Below are 20,774 nucleotides of genomic sequence, written 5' to 3' on the forward strand. Positions count from 1 at the left end.
ACACAGTGGAACTACCTGGCGCAGTATGATGAGTTTTTTCGGTGGAACTGTGACATAATACACACGGAAGATGCACTTCCGGTTTTAGAAAACCGGAACCGGAAACCCTGAGAGGACAGGGTTATAAATAAGGAGCATAAGCAGTACACTAGCCAGGAACCTGAAGAAGAGACTCAGGTCTCGAAACATGTTGATCCTGGACTAGTGTTCTATCACCAGAGAAGCAGGTATTTGTGAGATTGGAGGCCCACACAGGTCCCAGGTCCGGACCCTTGGGTACCTGAGTGTTGTCTTCGGTATTGACACTGCCTGTATCCTGGTTATTTTTATCTATATATTTGTGAATGAGCTGTATTGTGGAATAAAATTTGTTTGATCCAAGTCCCCGGGAGAAAGATACCTTTTGTCGTGTTGTACAGCTGATCGCATCGTGAGTACGGGTATGCTACCCTAAACCCAAAGATACCATTATATGTGTGTAAAGCTGTTTAAGTGAGTTGGGTACGCATTTGTTCAAACCCACTTCTGAAAAAACCATCATTGAAAAATGTCTTCATATTTGTGTAAACCAATCTACACATTGGATGGTGTATGTTTTTTGTCTCTCATTTCATATAAACAACTGAGGAGTCGTATAAAGAAGAAAATAGATAAAGGACTCTACACCATCTGAATAGGGAGTACATGATTATTTTCACACTTGCCTATATATATTATAAAAATTTGGAGTAGAAACTCCTTAAAGTCCGTAAGGAAAGCGCTTAAATCCTGAGTATACTTTATATTCATTATTCACGCTTACTAGGGATAGGGGAAATATCCCAAATACCCAGGACGAGCGAATTCCTATCATAATAGCGCCACAGATTTTTTCAAAAAAACCTTAGGATTTGTTCTAGTTACAGTATTTTTCCCATAGAAAAAATTTGATTCGGCCACAGAGACAGGAGAATAGAAACTTTGGAGGAAGTCTTCAAACTGAAGGAAGATATCGAGATGACTGATGATAAACTAGGAATCGCAATAAAGAAACTTGGAGAATGGCTAACCACTGAAAACAAACTATGGTGGGAAGTAGCCACCCTTGAGAGGTATATGGCAGAACATATAATACCAAAAGGATTAAAAAAGACTCCTTCGTTCAAAGATAATACTGAGAACTTCACTAAAGAATGGCATAACATCTTGAATGTCTGCTCTTTCTCGTTGATGGAACTCATTTTAAAAGAGAGGAGGAGTAAATTAAAAAAAAGTATCGGAAAGAGTGGACACCATACAATCATTAATCACTCCATTCAGTAAAATGGCTATTTTTCCTACTCTGGAACAGAAAGTAATTGATAAGTTGGATAGAAACACCAAGTTTCTGACTAAAAAGAAACAGAAGAAACTACACCTAGATTATAATTTCCACAAATTTGGAAAAGAAAAAGAAATTAAGAAAGAAACAAATAAGAAGAAAAAAAGAAGGAAGTAAACACGAAAAGAAACGGGAAGTATTGACAGAAGCCTTCTCTTCGATAGAAAGAATTTCATCCAATCAGGATTATAGGGAACATAGGAAGACAGAAAGGAGGAGAACTGGAGAGGATATCGAGGTGAAAGGAGTAATTATCAAACCCCAAATTATAAAAGATATCAACCTACAAGATATGTGAGATCCGATCTCCCGTTTAGGAACAGAGAACCACCACCTGGTAGGAGATTTTGGAATGAACAATCGAATTTTCAGAGACATCAAAATAGGAGAAAACAAGCCAGAGAACGTAACCTGAAAGAAGGTCACCATCAACACGAAGAAGAAGAGAAGTAAACCGGAGTATAGAAAGAAGGGATCACAGAAGAGACACCAAGAGAAGATCAAGAAGTAGGAGAGAAAGAAATAAGGAAGAACAGCGAAAAGAGAAGAAAATCAGAGAAAAACACAGAACTCCTTTGAAAGTACAGAATGAATATTGTAACATCAAGGGTGATTTCGAAGTAGGAGAAACATCACGGACCATCACAAGAAAGACCCACCAAAGAACCTCTTCCAATCATTTTTTAGGACGAAGGCAAGAAGATATAGGAAGAAAGAGAAGAAATTAGATCATCAAGGGAAGGAACAAGATCAGGAGAAAGAAAAAGAGAAAAGAAAGGAAAAAGAAATAAAAAAGCCCAATAAAAGAGGAAAAAGGGGAGGCAAGGTCTCTAAAAAGAATTACACCAAAAAGAAAAGGTTGGAAAAAAGAAAATCCCTACTACAAAGAGAAGAATCTTCTGACATTATCTATAACCTAAGTCAAAGAACACTATCAGAAATAGAGAAAAAAGTTCTGAATAAAGGTTTGAAATATGCTCCAAGTTCAAGCACAGATAGTTTCGACAGGTTTGTCGACGTACAAAAATTCACGAGACAAGTGACATTGAAATTTTTTTTTGCAATGAATAAGAAGAAAGGAACAGAACAAGAATTACCATCAACTGCCGAACCAGAAATAGAAAATAACAAAAAGATTCTAAAGAAATCAAAGTTTTACCCCACTCACATAAGAGGTAATTTTATTGAGACATTCAATAAATTGGTGATAAGTGACCTGGAGAAGATAAATGGAACAAAACAGAAGACCAAAAATAATCTAACTCGTAAAGAGAAGGAAGCATTATCTTCCCTAGCGAAAGACAGGAATATTGTGATTAAGCCCTGTGATAAGGGTGGAGGGATTGCCATCTTGGACAAAGCACAATATATAGAGGAAGTCAATAGGCAGCTGGCGGATCAAGATACGTATAAGAAGCTAAACCTGGATCCCACGACCAGAATAAAAGATTCATTCCGTCCATCAGACACACACAGCTGATCACACCAGCCTGGTCCATCAGAAACACACAGATGGGGGAGCACAGTACAGGGCACAGTGACTATGACGCCAGGTGTGAGGTTAGCCGGCTGACCGTAAGACTGTAATTATGATATTTTATTATTTGTAGTGAAAAATGTACACTTTAGTCAGTCTGTACCCTGTAGTCCCTATGTATGTCTGTATTTCCCAGGACTTTATTCATGTAAGCATTATACCATTGAGACCATTTGCCCGTGGTTACGTCACTGCCTCCAGGTAATGTTCTTAGTAAACTGCGATGGTATCATGAATAAGGGATTTGTGACTATGAAGTTAATTATGGCAGTCTTCCCAAATGCGTATTACTTAAATATTGTAACTGTATATGTGGAGACAAATGGTCCGGCTAGAAGCGACCAAATGCTTAGATTAGAATCTGTTCAGTTTGTGTATAGTTTTTGGTTCAGGGATCAAAGGACCTCTTTATAGGCTGTTTAGTAACAGAGACAGGTAGTGGCAGAGACATCCACTTCCCCCCCCAAATAACAAGAGGCTAAGGATGGATAACACCAGGGTCAGTCTCCAGAGAAGAGATCTGTTTACATGAAGGTGTGAAATCCCTCACATACACAAGCTTCAAAGCCAGATGAAGGGAGTGAGTTAATCAGCCCCTGGACAGGTAATAGGAGACCCTGTTATATTCATACAACTGCACCCAGCATAGGAAGGGTTAAGAATTCCTGAGGGAGGGGGAGAGGGGTGCCTTTGGGATGTAAGTTGGTGTTTGCAGGAGGAGAGGAGAATTTTGATGGACTGTCCTGGACTAAGAGGTTATGCTCTGTCTAGGTATTGTGTGGACTTATATGCTATCACTGCTGTGTGGGCTAAGGGATAGTTTGCCCTGTGGAACTGATCTGGGACTGTGACTATACAAGGACTGTCTGTTTGGGCCTGCTACCTGAATATCTTTCTACTCTGCAATTTACCTTTGCCACTGTTTATTGTCTATTTGTGCGTGCTGTGGAAAATAAACCATTCTTCTGGTTTCATCTGCTCGGTGTCTGAGTGATTGAGGAACTCGTACCCTCACATTTGGCGGCAGCGACAGTGGGATCATTCAGACACCAACCATCGAGCACAGAAAGCACAGAGAACAGAGGATCAGACCATATGTAAGGAAACGGAAAATGCAATAAGGTGATGTTCAGCAAGTGAGCAGGTGTCAGTCCTGTGAAAGGGAAAATGTTTCCAAGGGAAGGAGCAGAGGAGCTCAGGGATGGAGGTTCTTCAGTGTATCGGCAGGCTGGGAAGCCGGATCTGTTATTTATTGTCAGGAAAATGCAGTATATCTGGAAGTACTGGGAAGACGCTCAGCAGATGGTCAGCGGGTGGAGAGTATCCAGCATACAGGACAAAGTGTGTTACCTGGGGGATGCATTCCTGCACTGTAAAGGTGAGGCCACTTCTTGGAATCTGCTAGGAGAGCCAGAGTTTGTAGAATTTACAGAGGAAGTGATTGCTACAGTTACCCAGATGCTACAAAGAGGACAATATTCTGAGGCTGAAGGACAAGTCCAGAATAAATTGATGCCCCAGATAGAACCAGAGGAAAGGTCTAGAAGGGGGCTACTGCAATCTGGGCAGACAACCGAGGGGTCTGCCACAGAATTAATTGTTACCGCAAGAGAAGGGTCGTTGTCAGGGGGGCCCCTAACTGCCCTTGAAGAAATGAGTATGGAGGAGCTGATAGCAGAAGGTCAGCTGCGAGGTATACCCATCCAATCCTGCACTCGCGGGGAAATCCTTCAGCAGATCCTTCACGATCAGGGAGATCCTACAAATGCATTTGCTGATTATCGAGCCTGGATCCTCCATTTCGGTGCCCAGTTGAGTGTGTGGGAACAATTGCAGTGTCTGGAGGAGTGCTTCGTGGTGGCAGAGGAAGAGGCGATTGATCGGGGGCTCCTGGATACCCCAGCATGGCAAGATCAGTGTCGCAGGGGGCGTGATGAAAGGCACCGTTTGCAATTGCTTCTCCCCCATCCTAGGGAGGAGCTGCACTACTGCTTCCCTTTTGCTGAGGTGGGAGATGCAGAGCTATTATCCTGCTGCCAGGGGATCTATGAGGACTGCGTCCAAGAAGAGATCGCCGTGGTTAGAGGAGTATCCGACAACATCCAGGCCACCAGCCCACCAGTCACAGATGACGTCGTGTTTCGGGCTGCCCAGCATACTCAGCTGGGGAAGGAGGCTATCGCGGAGAAGGAGGTGTGCGCAGAAGTAGCTGCAGGTGAGCATCTGGCTTTTAAGGGGACAGAGCTGACACAGCCTGTCCTGCAGCCACCAGCGGAATTGTTTGTGATGGAGGGTCCCTCCTCAGCCCTGGACATTGAGACCAAATGCTGGACTGAAATTTGCCATGCCCCTAGTTTGGGTTTGGGGGAGGAAGGACAGGACGGGGTGGTGGAAGTGCCAGGGCCAGAGCCCCTATATTGGCCTGCTGTTTGGCCCCTGTTCCTTGGGCAAGAGGGGGAGGTGGAAAGTGGTCCCTGCCCCATTGTGCCCGAGGCAAAAGTATTAGTAGGTTACAATGTTGCAGAGGGGGGGTACCCAGAATCCGAAGAAGAGGAATCGCTACAGCCCTTGTTAGTTCCAATGTATGACTTAGACTGTAATCATGCCCTTGCTGGTTCGGCAAACCAGCCGCCTTTTACAAGATGGGTTTGGTATGATGTCACCCTGTGGGACTCCGGTGGTACATCCAAACCCCAGATTCTCGGCTCTGCATCCCGCTATTCCAGGTTGTTATTGGTTCCTGAGCAACTGGGCACAGTGACTAAAGATGTAGGGGGAGGAGTGTGAGGTTAGCCGGCTGACCGTAAGACTGTAATTATGATATTTTATTATTTGTAGTGAAAAATGTACACTTTAGTCAGTCTGTACCCTGTAGTCCCTATGTATGTCTGTATTTCCCAGGACTTTATTCATGTAAGCATTATACCATTGAGACCATTTGCCCGTGGTTACGTCACTGCCTCCAGGTAATGTTCTTAGTAAACTGCGATGGTATCATGAATAAGGGATTTGTGACTATGAAGTTAATTATGGCAGTCTTCCCAAATGCGTATTACTTAAATATTGTAACTGTATATGTGGAGACAAATGGTCCGGCTAGAAGCGACCAAATGCTTAGATTAGAATCTGTTCAGTTTGTGTATAGTTTTTGGTTCAGGGATCAAAGGACCTCTTTATAGGCTGTTTAGTAACAGAGACAGGTAGTGGCAGAGACATCCACTTCCCCCCCCAAATAACAAGAGGCTAAGGATGGATAACACCAGGGTCAGTCTCCAGAGAAGAGATCTGTTTACATGAAGGTGTGAAATCCCTCACATACACAAGCTTCAAAGCCAGATGAAGGGAGTGAGTTAATCAGCCCCTGGACAGGTAATAGGAGACCCTGTTATATTCATACAACTGCACCCAGCATAGGAAGGGTTAAGAATTCCTGAGGGAGGGGGAGAGGGGTGCCTTTGGGATGTAAGTTGGTGTTTGCAGGAGGAGAGGAGAATTTTGATGGACTGTCCTGGACTAAGAGGTTATGCTCTGTCTAGGTATTGTGTGGACTTATATGCTATCACTGCTGTGTGGGCTAAGGGATAGTTTGCCCTGTGGAACTGATCTGGGACTGTGACTATACAAGGACTGTCTGTTTGGGCCTGCTACCTGAATATCTTTCTACTCTGCAATTTACCTTTGCCACTGTTTATTGTCTATTTGTGCGTGCTGTGGAAAATAAACCATTCTTCTGGTTTCATCTGCTCGGTGTCTGAGTGATTGAGGAACTCGTACCCTCACACCAGGGTCCAACATTGTAACCATCACAGATGGCAAGTGGAAATTCCTCATCTTGTGCAGCTGTCCATCAGAAGCGAGGACTGTGAAATAGGAAGTAATTGTTCTGACACACAGACCTCTGACTCACTTCATAGAAAATGAGGTGTAAGGCCAATGTTTTCCCAATCGCAGCCCCTCTTTCCCCCCCACCACCCTTTTACACCATTGCCTGACAATCGTGCAGTGGCAGAGGGGAACATACCCAGCACATGGAGGATATGTGGGATTAGAATACCTGCGTCTGCCTGTGATACAGGCCCATGGTTTGCATTTCAGTATTGCATTAGATAAGGCTGATCTCACCTTCCTTGGCCCGGTCATCTGCAGTACAGGACACAATCCACAGGAGGGTGATAGTTAGAAGAAATGACATCCTGTTGATGACAGTGAAGCATTAGCTGACAGGCTAATATTTTCTATTTGCTGATTGAAAGTAATGTATTACAAACGGTACTTGATTAGTTTTACGGCGCCAATTACATAGTCAGCGTAGTGTCCCTGTCAGCATTAGCATCATGTTCCCACAGCCAGCATAGTCAGTGTCCCTGTCAGCATCAGCATTGTGTTCTTGCAGCCACCGTAATCAGTGCGAAGTCATCTTGTGTCTGTGACTGTGTGTACATTCGTACGTAACCGGAGCTTACGCAGTTAGTGTAGTCAGCATTGTGTCTGTGACTGTGTGTACATTCGTACGTAACCGGAGCTTACGCTGTTAGTGTAGTCAGCATTGTGTCACCACTTATTACATTGTGTGGGAACCATTGACCATTTTTAACCTGGGGTTTTACTCCATATGGAGTGTAGTGAATGTTCGCACAACCTTATAAATTGATTGATCCCTTATTTTTACAGGGTAAAAAGGCCCCAGAAGATATTTATAAATATTGGGGGTGTTGTTCCCTACAACATGGGTATACACATTTTACAAGCAAGAAGAAAAAAGGGCTGTCTGGGGGAATGCACTGATCATTTTTCTAAAATATAACTTTTAATAGTTTTTATTTTAATATTCCCTATATCAATGTATGGGAACTTACATAAACAGCAGAGATTTTATAGGGGTTAAAATTACATAAAACATATACACAGATACATATAGTATGTTTAAAGAGAGAGGATAATTGTGTTTTAAAAATTTACACAGATGTCTGTCCAATATCTCTTGGACAGACATCTGTGTAAATTTTTAAAACACAATTATCCTCTCTCTTTAAACATACTATATGTATCTGTGTATATGTTTTATGTGATTTTAACCCCTATAAAATTTCTGCTGTTTATGTAAGTTGCCCCACATTTATATAGGGAATAATAAAATAAAAACTATTAAAAGTTATATTTTAGAAAAATTACCATTTTTAACCTGCCTGACACGACAGTGGAATTTGTTCTTGAAAACCCCCCACTATCCACGCCAGCCCGAAGCATGGCGAGAGCAGCGAGCCCCACAAGGGGATGTGGTATGCGTCCTCCCAACCATACCCCCACTATCCATGTCAGCGTGGAGTTGATTTTATAAAGTGTGGCAGGCGCAATGAGCCACCGAGCGCAGCGGAAAACGAACCCGTAGCGTGTATTCTGCTGTGCTTGCCACGCTACAGGCTCATTGTCCGTGTGTGCTCGCCACGCTTCGGGCTCGGTGGCATGCTGTGCTTGCTACACTTTATAAAATCAACGCCAACATTGATAGTGGGGGTATGAACAGGTTGGGAAGATGCGTAACGCACGCGCTCGCCACCCTTCGGGCTGACGTGGATAGTGAAGGTTTGAAATGGAGGCATTTGCCAGTATGTAATGTGGAGTACTGGCAATGTGTCCTTTATTGTGCATGAGATGCACTTGCACCCGCACACCCACCTTTGTGCACGAGACGCATGTTTTAGCGAAACCCTAACACTGACCTTCTCTCTAAAGCGGACACAGGCAGGGTTGCTGTACCCTGACACACAAATTACTGAGACGCACAAGCGTATGAGACGCTCATGTGTCCGAGGCAGCTGCGGTTGTGCCTAACTGCCTGCTGTGGTACGTGACCCTTTACTTTTTTTTTTTTTTAGAATATATTTATTGTAAAATTTTCAGTATTACAAGCATATACAATTTAGAACAGTGGTATGTAACAGAAAGGTATTTGTATTGAAATACAGAGTGATCATATTTCCATTGACATTTAACATCTGTTCAACAATATATATAGGTTGAATAAATTTAAAAAATTCAGATATCCCCTCTCAGGAATATTGTTAAGGGAAGGTGAAGGAGAGGTTAACCTACTCCTCCCTCCTTCCAAACTTACTTTTCTCTATCAAGGAACTCTTTGCGAGGAGCTGATTTGAACTGATGCTGCTAAACCTCTGTGTTTCGTTAAAAGTAAAACATGAATACATCATACCAAACAGGGATGGAGACAGGATAAAAGACTGAAGACGTAAGACTGGACACATAAGGGAGGTTTAATTAGTATTAGCCAAATTGTTATTTGAAAAAGAAAGAGGGGAGAGGGAGGGGGCTAAGTTAACCGCTAAGGGGAGAAGGGTAAAGGGATGGGATATATATGGAATGTGTTAGTATACCAAACGTTTTTATTGTTTCTGTACTAGACATCAAATAATTTCAAAAAATGTAATGTGTTACGTTGTCATTGTGTTCCTTAATAAGAATAGTCAGAGGGTCTACCAATCGAGTGGTTTCGGCCCGAAGGTGGCTTTTCATGACTTCTAACAGGGGGGTGATCATATACTCACATATATAGTAGCCCCAAAAATTCTACAGAAAGTAATACTAGATGTAGTCGTCGAACAGTAAATTCTTTTGTTAGAAACTTAAGAAGTTATAACACTGAGAACCTTAGTTGGACTAGTTACTCAATCAAACACTTACAAACATTGAAATAATACTTGATTTAACCTTATCTTCGAGAGTGTCAATATACAGTGACCATTTTGCAAAAAATTTATCAGTTCCACCTTTTAGGTCCAGTTTCGCGTATTTCCTATCGAAGAATAGGATTTGGGTGAGTTTTTGTTGAAGTAGAGATAGCAGAGGCAATGATTTTTTGGTCCAGTGAACCAGAATACACTTTTTAGCGACTGCCAGGATGATAATAAGCAATGAAGTCTTATTTTTATCCATAGCCTCCATCGGCCAGTCCTTGAATGAGAGTCCCATCAGCGCCAAAGGTTCCATTGAGAATTTAACTCGGAATATTTTGTAAAGAAAGTCCAAAACTTTCCACCAGAAACGCCTAATCTTAAAACATGACCACATGCAGTGGGCAAAGTCCGCCTTTCCATAGCCACATTTAATGCAATTACCTTGCTCTTCTTGCACCATAAATTTGTGTCTACTAGGTGTAATGTAAGCTCTATGTAGTGTACGAACAAAAACCTCTTGAAGATATGCGGATTTGAGAGTCTTCAATGATCGAGTTTGTAATGCAGTTATGTCATCTAATTTAGTTATACCTGGAATGTCTGTAGACCATTTGTTGAGCAGTACCTGCCATTGACCAACACCTCTAGGAATCCTGTTAATTATGATATTATATAAATATTTTACTTTAAATGGTTTATTAACCAAATATTTTAGAAGCGGGTCAATAGCAGAGATCTGCGAAAGTATTGGGGTGGAATTATCAATTAGCTTAGAGGCTGCAATATTTTTAAGATAATGCCTCAACTGATAGTACATGAATAAGTGAGTCTGCGGTAGATTATATACTTGCGCTAAATGTGAAAATGTGTAGAGGTCACCTCCTGGGTCAAACACCTTGCTGGACAGGTCCAACCCCCTATCCCGCCAATCAGTATATATCGAACTTAACAGAGAAGGAGTAAAAGAGGGGTTGCCCCAGAGATGTATGTATTGGGAGAGGTAAGGGTTTCTAGAAGTCTTTCTATTAATTGACATCCATACAGCGTAGGTATCTTTAAATAAAATATTCAGTTTTAATTTTAAAGGGATTCTTCCAATTTTGGTTTGGATGAGAGCTCCTGGGGCATAGGGATAAAAAACAGCTCTATCTAATTCCAAACTTGTATATGTTGACTTATTTAATATCCAATCCGAAACGTATCTAAAAAAAAATGGCCATAGAGTAGCTATGTAAATCAGGAAGGCCAAGGCCTCCATTTTCTCTGGAAGTAGTCAATTTGGCTTTGGCTATTCTGGGTCTTTTACCCTGCCATATGAATTTGGAAAACAAAGCCTCTAATCGGGAAATATCTGAATCCAGTAATTTTATAGGTAACATCTGCATGGCATAGAAAATTTTTGGAAATATTATTGATTTTATAATTGCTATACGGCCCAACAGAGATACAGGAAGGTCTTTCCAAGCAGTTAATTTGGTTGCAATGTTATTAATGATCGGTGAGAAGTTTAAATAATACAGCTTAGATAAATCTGCACAGATCTGTATTCCCAGATATTTGAAGTGTGACTTGTAAAAACGAAAGGAATGTGCAGCTGGCTTAAAGATGAGGGCTCTGCCCCTCCCAGTAACATTACCTCAGATTTTGACAAATTTACCTTGTATCCGGAGATCCTCCCGAACGACTCAACCATATGTAAAAGAGCTGGGACAGAGTGAGAAGGTTTGGACAAAAAGATTAAAGTATCATCCGCAAATAAAGCAACTTTTAATTCCTCAGAATTAATTTTTATTCCATGAATAAGGGGAGATGATCTTATTGCTATAGCTAATGGTTCTATAGCTACCACAAAAAGCAGTGGTGAGAGTGGGCATCCTTGACGAGTACCTCTACCTAATTGGAAATAGTCAGATAGTAAACCATTACAAGCTATGGATGATCTTGGGGAAGAGTTAATTGCTTTAATAATTAAAATAAATTGGTGTGGAAAGCCAAAATTTTCTAAAGTTTTATAAATATGATTCCATAGCACCAGATCGAATGCCTTTTCGGCATCGACTGTCAGCACCATATGAGGAAAATTTAAGTCTTTGTCTGTATTATTAGAGTGGTGAATTGCAGCCAAGACTCTACGTACATTGGTGATAGAGTGACGTCCTGTTATAAATCCCGTCTGGTCTTTGTGGACAATTGTGGGGATTATCGGTTTCAATCTCTCTGCTAAAATTTTTGTAAATATTTTATAATCCGCATTTAGCAGAGAGATTGGGCGATAAGAACCAGCCAATGATAAATCTCTGCCAGCCTTTGGTATTATTTTTATGACAGCATCAGAGAAATATAAAGGTAACTGTCCAGTTGACCAAATTTGGTTAAAGCAGTCCGTCAAAGTCTGTGATATTAAGGGTTCCATCATTTTATAAAATTCATTTGAATAGCCATCAGGGCCTGGGGCTTTAGCTAATTTTAACTTATTAATTGCATCTGAGACCTCTTCTATTCTAATTGGGGCTTTTTAGTACATTTCTATCTTGTTCCGAAATTTTCGGAAAGGGTAGTGAGTCCCAGTAGGTCTCTCTCAGGGTTGGTAAATTAAGAAAGCTAGTCGAGGGGTCTGGAGTTGAGTCGTCCGGGAGAACCCCCGGAGGTGAGTAAAGCTTAATGTAGAACTGTCGTAAGACTTCTGCAATCTGTTCATCTGAGGTGGAGATAGAGCCATCCTCCCTCAAAAGTGGATGAACAACTGTTTTTTGTCTGGATCCTCTTAATAAATTTGTAAGCATAGAGCCTATCTTATTTCCAAATTTAAAAATTTTTGCATGTACATTAAATAGATATTTATCACCTTGGAGGGCAAGGTATTCTTCAAATTGAGTTTTGGCTTTCTGGTATGCTTGTTTGAGGGTTGGGTCTGGGTGGCGTTTAAAGGCCTGGAAAGCTTCGGTAAGATCTCCCTGTAGTTTTAGATATTTAACTTTATGTTGTTTTCGCAGACCAGAAACATACGCAATAATTGTTCCCCTAATAACCAATTTAGCCGTTTGGCAAATATTGGCAGGGTTAGGGATATCATTCTCCATGGTGGAATTATCTTCCATAAAATTACGCCATGCAGATGTCACCTTTTCCTGTAACCCTACTGTTTGGGAGAGATGTGACGGGAACCTCCAAGATGGTTTATTTTTATGTAGTTGTGGTAAATCTAGTTCCGTCACTACCAATCCATGATCTGAAAGTACTGGAGGAAATATGTTTGACTGTTTAACATAAGGGAACAGGGGTTCTGCCAAGAAAATAAAATCTATTCTAGACCAAGTTCCATGGGACAAGGACATACATGTAAATTCCTTTTCAATAGGATGTAATATTGGATTCCTATTTTAGGCGGGGTCAGTGTTCGTTTAAGGGGGGGGGGACCTATCCAACAAGGCAGATGCCATCAAATTAAAATCACCACAGATCACCAGGGTTGTAGGATCTAATACATGTAACATAGCGAGTATTTTTACAAAAAAATCCTTCTTATATTGGTTCGGAGCATAAATGTTACAAATATGTAAAGCATGACCACCAACATCTATTTTGTTAATCAAGTAGCGACCAACCGTTTGTTGACTCTACCTGGACTCCCAGAGGGCGTTTGGCCAATGTCACTACACCTCGCGATTTAGAGTTGAACTGAGCTGCGCCAATTACAACCCAATCCATCATTTGTAATTTTTTAACCTCAGCTAATAGATGGGTTTCCTGTAAACAGATTAGATTGACATAGGTCAACAATTTTCATCGCTTGGCAGGCGTGTGTATACCCCTGATATTCAGTGATCCAATAATCAGTGACATTGGATGTCTAGCTTATAGTAAGACAAAAACACTATACCAATAAAAGAGAAGAAGTAATGTGGGGGGAAGGAGACACATAGAGGGAGTACATAAAACACACAGACTGAGACAAGCAAACAATTCTTACACTTATGAAGAGAAAAAGGGCCTAAGTAAACTGCAGCATTATTAAATGTTATGAACATAACTTGGACTTCCAGTGTAATTTTAAGATATAATCTACCAGTTATATCTCCAAATATTAAAAGGATAAAGAATTAGATCTAACTTAGGTAAATAGCCTTACCCAAGGCAAAAAACAACCGAGAGAAAAAAGAAATGCGGCTAGGCCGTGTCCCCAGCCAGCTCTACCATGTCATAAATCTAAAATTCTTATTATTATAATCTGTCGATAAGGTAATATCAGACCATACCATGGCGTAATCATTAGTTATTTGTGGAGAGTAAGAAGTAAAGCATAAGATATATATATGGAACCTTCGTGGTGCACCAAAGAAAAATCAGAACCATACTGTTTGTTTTCATTGAGTAGTTCATCCTGGTTTCTTCCCTGTATGGTCTGGGAAATCTTCCTGACGTTTAATGAGCTTCTGTTTTAGCAGAAAAGTTTTGGCATTAGCCGCATCCAGAAAGTCCTGCGGGCCTGATTCAGTAATTATTCGCAGTCTAGCTGGGAAAAGCATGAAGAACTTTAAATTGGCATTTATCAATGCTGTACACACTGGGGTGAATAATCTTCTAGCTTTAGCTACATCACTAGAGTAGTCCTGAAACAAGCGGATGGTATGTCCTTCCCACTTTATGGGGTTAGTTTTTCTAGATGCAGTCCACACTGATTGCTTGTGCAGGTAGTTTAGTATCTTCATGATTACTATCCTTGGTCTTGTGGGTGTTTGGGGCGAAATATTTCCAACCCTGTGGATTCTTTCCACCACGATGTCAGGAGACAGTGATTCTAGCTTTCAAAATAGGAAGTAGTGTACCTCGGAAGAATTGCTCTAATTGGGGACCTTTAATCTCTTCAGGGATCCCAGAGATCCTGAGATTTTTCCTCCTCATACGGTTTTCAATATTTTCTAGGGTACTCTTTACCTATCACGGCGCCCATCGCGGGCATCGCGGCCATCGCATGCACTAAAAAATGGGTGCGACGCGATGGCCGCGATGCCCGCGATGCCCGCGATTTCCCATAGGGAACAATTTTAAAAGTGTCAATGGACGCGATTTTAGTGTTCAATGCCTCAATGCCCGCGATTTTTCCATAGGAAACAATGTTAAATGGGCCACAGAGCCCAAATAGTCCCCCTGAAGTCTGAAATGGCCCCCACAATTGTTAACGCCACCCCACGATCAACGTGAACCCGAAGCGTGGCGAGCGTAGCGAGCCCGCGAGGGGCGGCGGTACGCGTCCTCCGACCTTTTCATACCCCCACTATCAACGTCGGCGTGGAGTTGAGAATAGAATAGTGTGGCGAGCGCAGCGAGCCACCGAGCCTGAAGCGTGGCGAGCGCAGCGAGCCCCGCGAGGGGACGCGGATACCTTCACAGGTAAACGCGTCCCTTCGCGGGCTTCACAGGTGTCCGCGTCCCCTCGCCACGCTTCGGGCTCGGTGGTTTGCTGCGCTCGACACACACTTCTATTCTCAACTCCACGCCGACGTGGATAGTGGGGGCATGAAAAGGTCGGAGGACGCGTACCGCCGCCCCTCGCGGGCTCGCTGCGCTCGCCAAGCTTCGGGTTCACGTTGATCGTGGGGTGGCGTTAACAATTGTGAGGGCCATTTCAGACTTCAGGGGGACTATTAGGGCTCTGTGGCCCATTTAACATTGTTTCCTATGGACAAATCGCGGGCATTGAGGCATTGAACACAAAAATCGCGTCCATTGACACTTTTAACATTGATCCCTATGGGAAATCGCGGACATCGCAGGCATCGCGTCGCACCCGTTTTTTTAGTGCATGCGATGGCCGCGATGCCCGCGATTTTTTACCCCCGATGACCGCGATGCCAATCGCGGGCGCCGTGCTAGGTAAAGAGTACCTTTTCTAGTCTCTCTTCTAACTGAGAGTTAGACTTTGTAAGAGATTTGACCGTTTTTTGCAATGAGCAAATATCATCCATGTTTGCACTGATCTGTTCTTCTGCCTCATTAAGTCTGACTGTAATGCGGTCAATTTGTGCTGTTATGTCAGTAACCGCTTTTTGCAATAGCGGCGCCATTGAAGCCTGTATTATTGCTATCAAGTCACCATGACTAAGGCCTGTAGGTATCAGGGTGTTTGGGGGTTCAGGGGTACCTGTATGATGTATAGAAGATTCGAGTATCGGCTTCTTGGAGGCCGGGGTACCCTGGGCATTGTCCGCGCCCGCCGCCATGTTGCCATCCGCCCGTCGCTTGTCTTGGCGTTGTGGCTGCGGCGCAGGAGTCTGCTTAGGCGCTGTTTGTGCCTCCATGGGGTGCTCCATGCTCTCCTTCGTCCTCCGTGGGGAGCGGGAGCGTGGTCTTGGAGCTGCCGACAGGGTTATAAGGTGGTAGAGCCGGGCCGGAGACGGAGCTGCAAGGAGACGCTGCTCACTCCTTCATGCCGCACCCGGAAGTCACGTGACCCTTTACTTTTACTTGCATGGATTTTAAAGGAATAAAAACCTATCATTTTGATATCTGCACTATGGCGCACTCCTGTTTATTTATTTTTCAGATCATTGTTACCTGTGGAATCCTGGTGTTGGTGGAGCTGCCGGGTTACAAATATACCCAGAGGGCTCCGGGGGCTTCCGGGGGGTGGACCTAGCTGAAGGTCACGTTTTACGGCTCTCCAGAACTCAGGAGCCTGACGCCTGATGGTTATACCCGATGGAGATTCCTGAGAAAACACCCTGGAAGTGAGAACCGAGAGGTGTTAGGAGATAAGCAGCGGGCAAGAGGAGAAGAAAACTGGCCACCCGCTAAAAAAAACACACGGAAGCCCCGGGCACTGATATTAATGCCAAGCTAAAAGACACCGAAGAGGCAGACACCCAGCTTACCCCATCGGAGATACGAGACGGGCACAGGCGGAGGTGAAGCCTTAGGGACGGGAGAGCGAGGACCCTGGACCCCAGTGGAAGTGACGTAGAGAGACGCAGCGGGCTGGCGTGGAACCTCCGGCAGCAGCAGCACAGAGCGGCGCCGGGACCAGACGTGGGGAGGCACGGGGGGCTGACGTGGAGACCTCCGAAGGCAGCAGCACAGCAGCAACCAAACTGTTGCCCAACTGCTAGACCATCTTTTGCAACCATTACTATTACTCAAACCGTCTTTTTTGAAGGACACTACCAGCTTTATAAATCTGCTGAAACAATTTGAGGTGCTCCCAGAGGGCACGATCATGGTTTGCCTTGATGTGTGCAGCCTGTACACCTCCATCCCACATGATGGGGGAGTGGAGGCTGTGCGGAGGTTCATCTCACAGTTTTTAGATCCTGCTATTTTTGATCATGAGTTATTTATTCAGTTGTTGTTGTTAACCTTACAGCGCAATTATTTTCTGTTCGATGGTGGGTACTACCTACAGCTAAGAGGGTGTGCCATGGGGTCTCCTGTGGCCCCCTCTTATGCTAATATCTTTATGTTCTTTGAGGAGGAATTCAGATTCTTCATTGACCCTGCTGTTAGAGATAGTCTGGTCCTGTACACCCGTTACATTGATGATATCTTCATCTTGTGGACGGGTGGACAGGAGGCTTTGTGCAATCTCATTGCTGGCATCAATAGCGGCAATTCTACCATCATATATACAGCCAACTACAGCAGTGCCAAAGCCCACTTCCTTGATGTGGCAGTGTCAATTAAGGATAATGTCATTGGCACTGATGTTTTTTACAAAGATGTCGACAGAAATACCTTTTTGATGGGCTCCAGCCATCATCCACCTGCCCTTAAGCGTGGATTACCATGCTCGCAAATGATGCGGGTTGCCCGCATAGTCAGCAACCCGGTGGAGGTGGAACCACGGTTGGATTCTTTGGTTTCCAAATTTGTGGCTAGGGGCTATGATCCCAGTTTATTACAGTCACAAAAACAAGAAGTTCTCCAGATGTCCCAAACTGATCTGCTCACTCCCAGACCCAAAAATCCTGCAGCTGTTTTACCTTGGTCGAGCTCTTTCTCCACGGCCAGTGTGGTGATTCGGCATGCCACTAATGCCCTCTGGCCCATTGTAAAAACAGACCCGGATCTTCCGGGATTAAATAAATGCAGACTATTAGCAGCCTTCTGTAGGGGCCCAAATCTCAGGGACCGCCTGGTGAAGGCCGACATCACTCGCAGAGGTATCCCCAAGCCTCCTAACACTTATACTAAAGCGCCAGGTTGTTACAGCTGTGGGTCGTGTGAGACTTGCAAGCATCTCATATCTTGCAAGCAATTCAAACATCCACATGGGTCCAAAATGTTTGACATTCGTCAGGGGTTGACCTGCAGGATGTCCCACGTGGTATACATCATTGTATGTCCATGTGGGCTCTACTACATTGGGCAAACCACCCGCACTTTCAGGGAAAGAATGGCGGGCCACCGGTCGGCGATTAACCTGTCACTTCGTGGCAGGGAGGTCGACCAGCCGGTGGCTCGCCATTTTAAAAAATGTGGTCACCCCATCTCCGCCCTCAAGTATTTTATGATTGATCAAATAGCAGAAACTCTGCATGGCGGAGATCGTTCTAAAAAATTGTTGATTAAGGAATCCGAGTGGATCTTCAGATTGGGGACCATCCACCCTGATGGCCTCAACGAGAAGATCAATTGGAATACCCTTTAATAAGCCTTTATTAAGCCTTTCCATTGACCCTGTATCTCATCAGGGCTGATTGTCTATTTTCTAGTCTGTCACGCTGTGTACATGTTCCACCCATGTATAATTGTTCTAATGTATTGCCTTGTTTTTTTTAGGCTTTGCCGACACAACTGATCAAGAAGCCCAGTTGACGGCATTGTGTCAGCCACAGTTCATGCAATTTGACTCCTGGGCGCTGCGTAAGTTTACAGAGTGGGGGATCCACGGTAAGAGGCACCATCAAATCAGTGTGACCGGGTGTCATATGCATGTAACTGGCTGTCCGTTGCTGTGTCACTTGTGCTGGATCAGTGTGTGGTAATCAGCCAATTAGTTTATTGTTGTGCCTGGCCCCGGGCGTTCTATGTGCGTGGCTTCAGTGCGGTCCGCCGTGAGAGGGATATGGAACGCTACACTTCCTGGTTGGTGAAGCGCAAGCCAGGGGTTGCTTAGCAACCTGCAGCTAGCGTCACGCACAGGAAGTTGCGAGCTGACCACTTCCGCCGGCTTGACACATGCTGTTAGCGTGTCCTGGAGCGTCCCGGGGGCAGGTAAGTATAAATTGTATGTTTGTTGCTCACTCCTGTGCTGTAGGTTGGGGCTGAAGATGGGGGTCACTCCCCGAAACGTTCCCCTTACACCTTGAATACAATTTTTCTGCTATCAATCAGTCTCCTGAGTGCTGTTATTTTCCCTTGGGAAATTGGATATATATATATATATATATATATATATATATATATATATATATATATATATATATATATATATATATATATAAGTTGTAACACTGTAGGGGAATTTGGATGCCTTCTCCTGGGGTAGAAGGCAGCCAACAGCAGCTGAGTAATCACACCAGTCCAGTCTTTGTGGTACAACTGGCCGCAACCAGTTTTATTTCAGCAGAAAACAAAATAAACATAAAAAGAAAATACCTTGCCTGTCCAGCACTAACTATACACAGGATGCTCCTAACTGTCAACACTGGGGACTCACTTGTAAAAGGCAGGTTTGCTTCTCACACAGAGACTCTGCAATCTCCCAGGCAGTTCCCTCACACTGCTCTCTGGCAGCCTTTTTACAGCTTGCTTGCTGATTAGCCCTCTGTGAGGCAAAACACCTGTTTCTAAAAGGTGTAGGACAAGAACCTGGGATATATATATATATATATATATATATATATGTATATATATATATATATATATATATATATATATATATATATATATATATGTATATATATACACTAAACATCGGCACTCACCTTTCCTAGTTTTGGGGTGCCCTATGGCTTGTGACCACATTGTTTAAACAGACTAAATTAACTGATAATAAATAGTGGGGATTTGGTTCATGAATTGATAGTGACAGGTGTGTTGGTAACTGCTCACATATAAAAGATTAGTGTGCTGTGAGCCTTAAGCTGGGTACACATATATACAATCCCTGTTTCTTGCAACCGTTCGGCCGACCGTACTCCCGTCGGCCTGTCCACAAACAACAGCCGATCACGCGCGTACACACCTGTACAATTTTACTTGCGACGTCCGATGTACTGTACTCCCGTCCAAACAGAAAAAGATTGTACCACCGTACACACTCTCCCGATTTGGGCTTTTGACACGATATATATAAACATAATTATCATAATGGGCTGGGTTAAGGGCATACCAAAATAAAGGGGCGTGATTACAGAACCTAAACGAAATATATAGGTGGACCACTATAAAGACGGGGTACGCGTCAGCCAGCAGGTTGACTAGGGACAGATACGGCAAAGTGACTAGGTAGTCACTTTCCGCATCTTTATAGCAGCCGGCAGGTCATAGATGCATCACAGAGTATGTGTTCCGTCTATGTGTTATCTATGGTCTTCTGTGTGTTCCGTCTATGTGTTATCTATGGTCTTCTGTGTGTTCCGTCTATGTGTTATCTATGGTCTTCTATGTGTTCCGTCTATGTGTTATCTATGGTCTTCTGTGTGTTCCGTCTATGTTATCTATGGTCTTCTATCTGTTCTATTTAGCATTTCAAAGGTGCTCTGTTCTGAACATGAATTTCCCAGACATGGTGCACATTATGTTACACATTACATTGCCACAGTGTAACATAATGTGCCCCATGTCTGGGAAATTCATGTTCAGAACAGAGCACCTTTGAAATGCTAAATAGAACAGATAGAAGACCATAGATAACATAGACGGAACACACAGAAGACCATAGATAACACATAGACGGAACAGATAGAAGACCATAGATAACACATAGACGGAACAGATAGAAGACCATAGATAACACATAGACGGAACACATAGTAGACCATAGATAACACATAGACGGAACACATAGAAGACCATAGATAACACATAGACGGAACACATAGAAGACCATAGATAACACATAGACGGAACACATAGAAGACCATAGATAACACATAGACGGAACACATAGAAGACCATAGATAACACATAGACGGAACACATAGACTCTGTGATGCGTCTCCTTTATATTGTGACTAGCGTCTAT

General features: G+C 43.3%; 1 protein-coding gene across 1 annotated transcript in view; it reads right to left on the bottom strand.

Annotated features, from left to right (window-relative positions):
* LOC146063100 (uncharacterized) overlaps positions 1–20,774 on the bottom strand; it is an 84,452-nt gene that overhangs the window by 55,819 nt on the left and 7,859 nt on the right. Inside the window, exon 2 of the mRNA XM_083175114.1 lies at positions 7,020–7,090. Within this exon, the coding sequence (XP_083031240.1) occupies positions 7,020–7,089 (70 nt within the window). The 5' untranslated portion in view covers position 7,090. The remainder of the gene's footprint in view (positions 1–7,019; positions 7,091–20,774) is intronic.

This window comes from Crinia signifera, chromosome 3 (assembly GCF_055691185.1).
Source record: "Crinia signifera chromosome 3, ASM5569118v1, whole genome shotgun sequence".
Taxonomy (NCBI): Eukaryota; Metazoa; Chordata; class Amphibia; order Anura; family Myobatrachidae; genus Crinia; species Crinia signifera.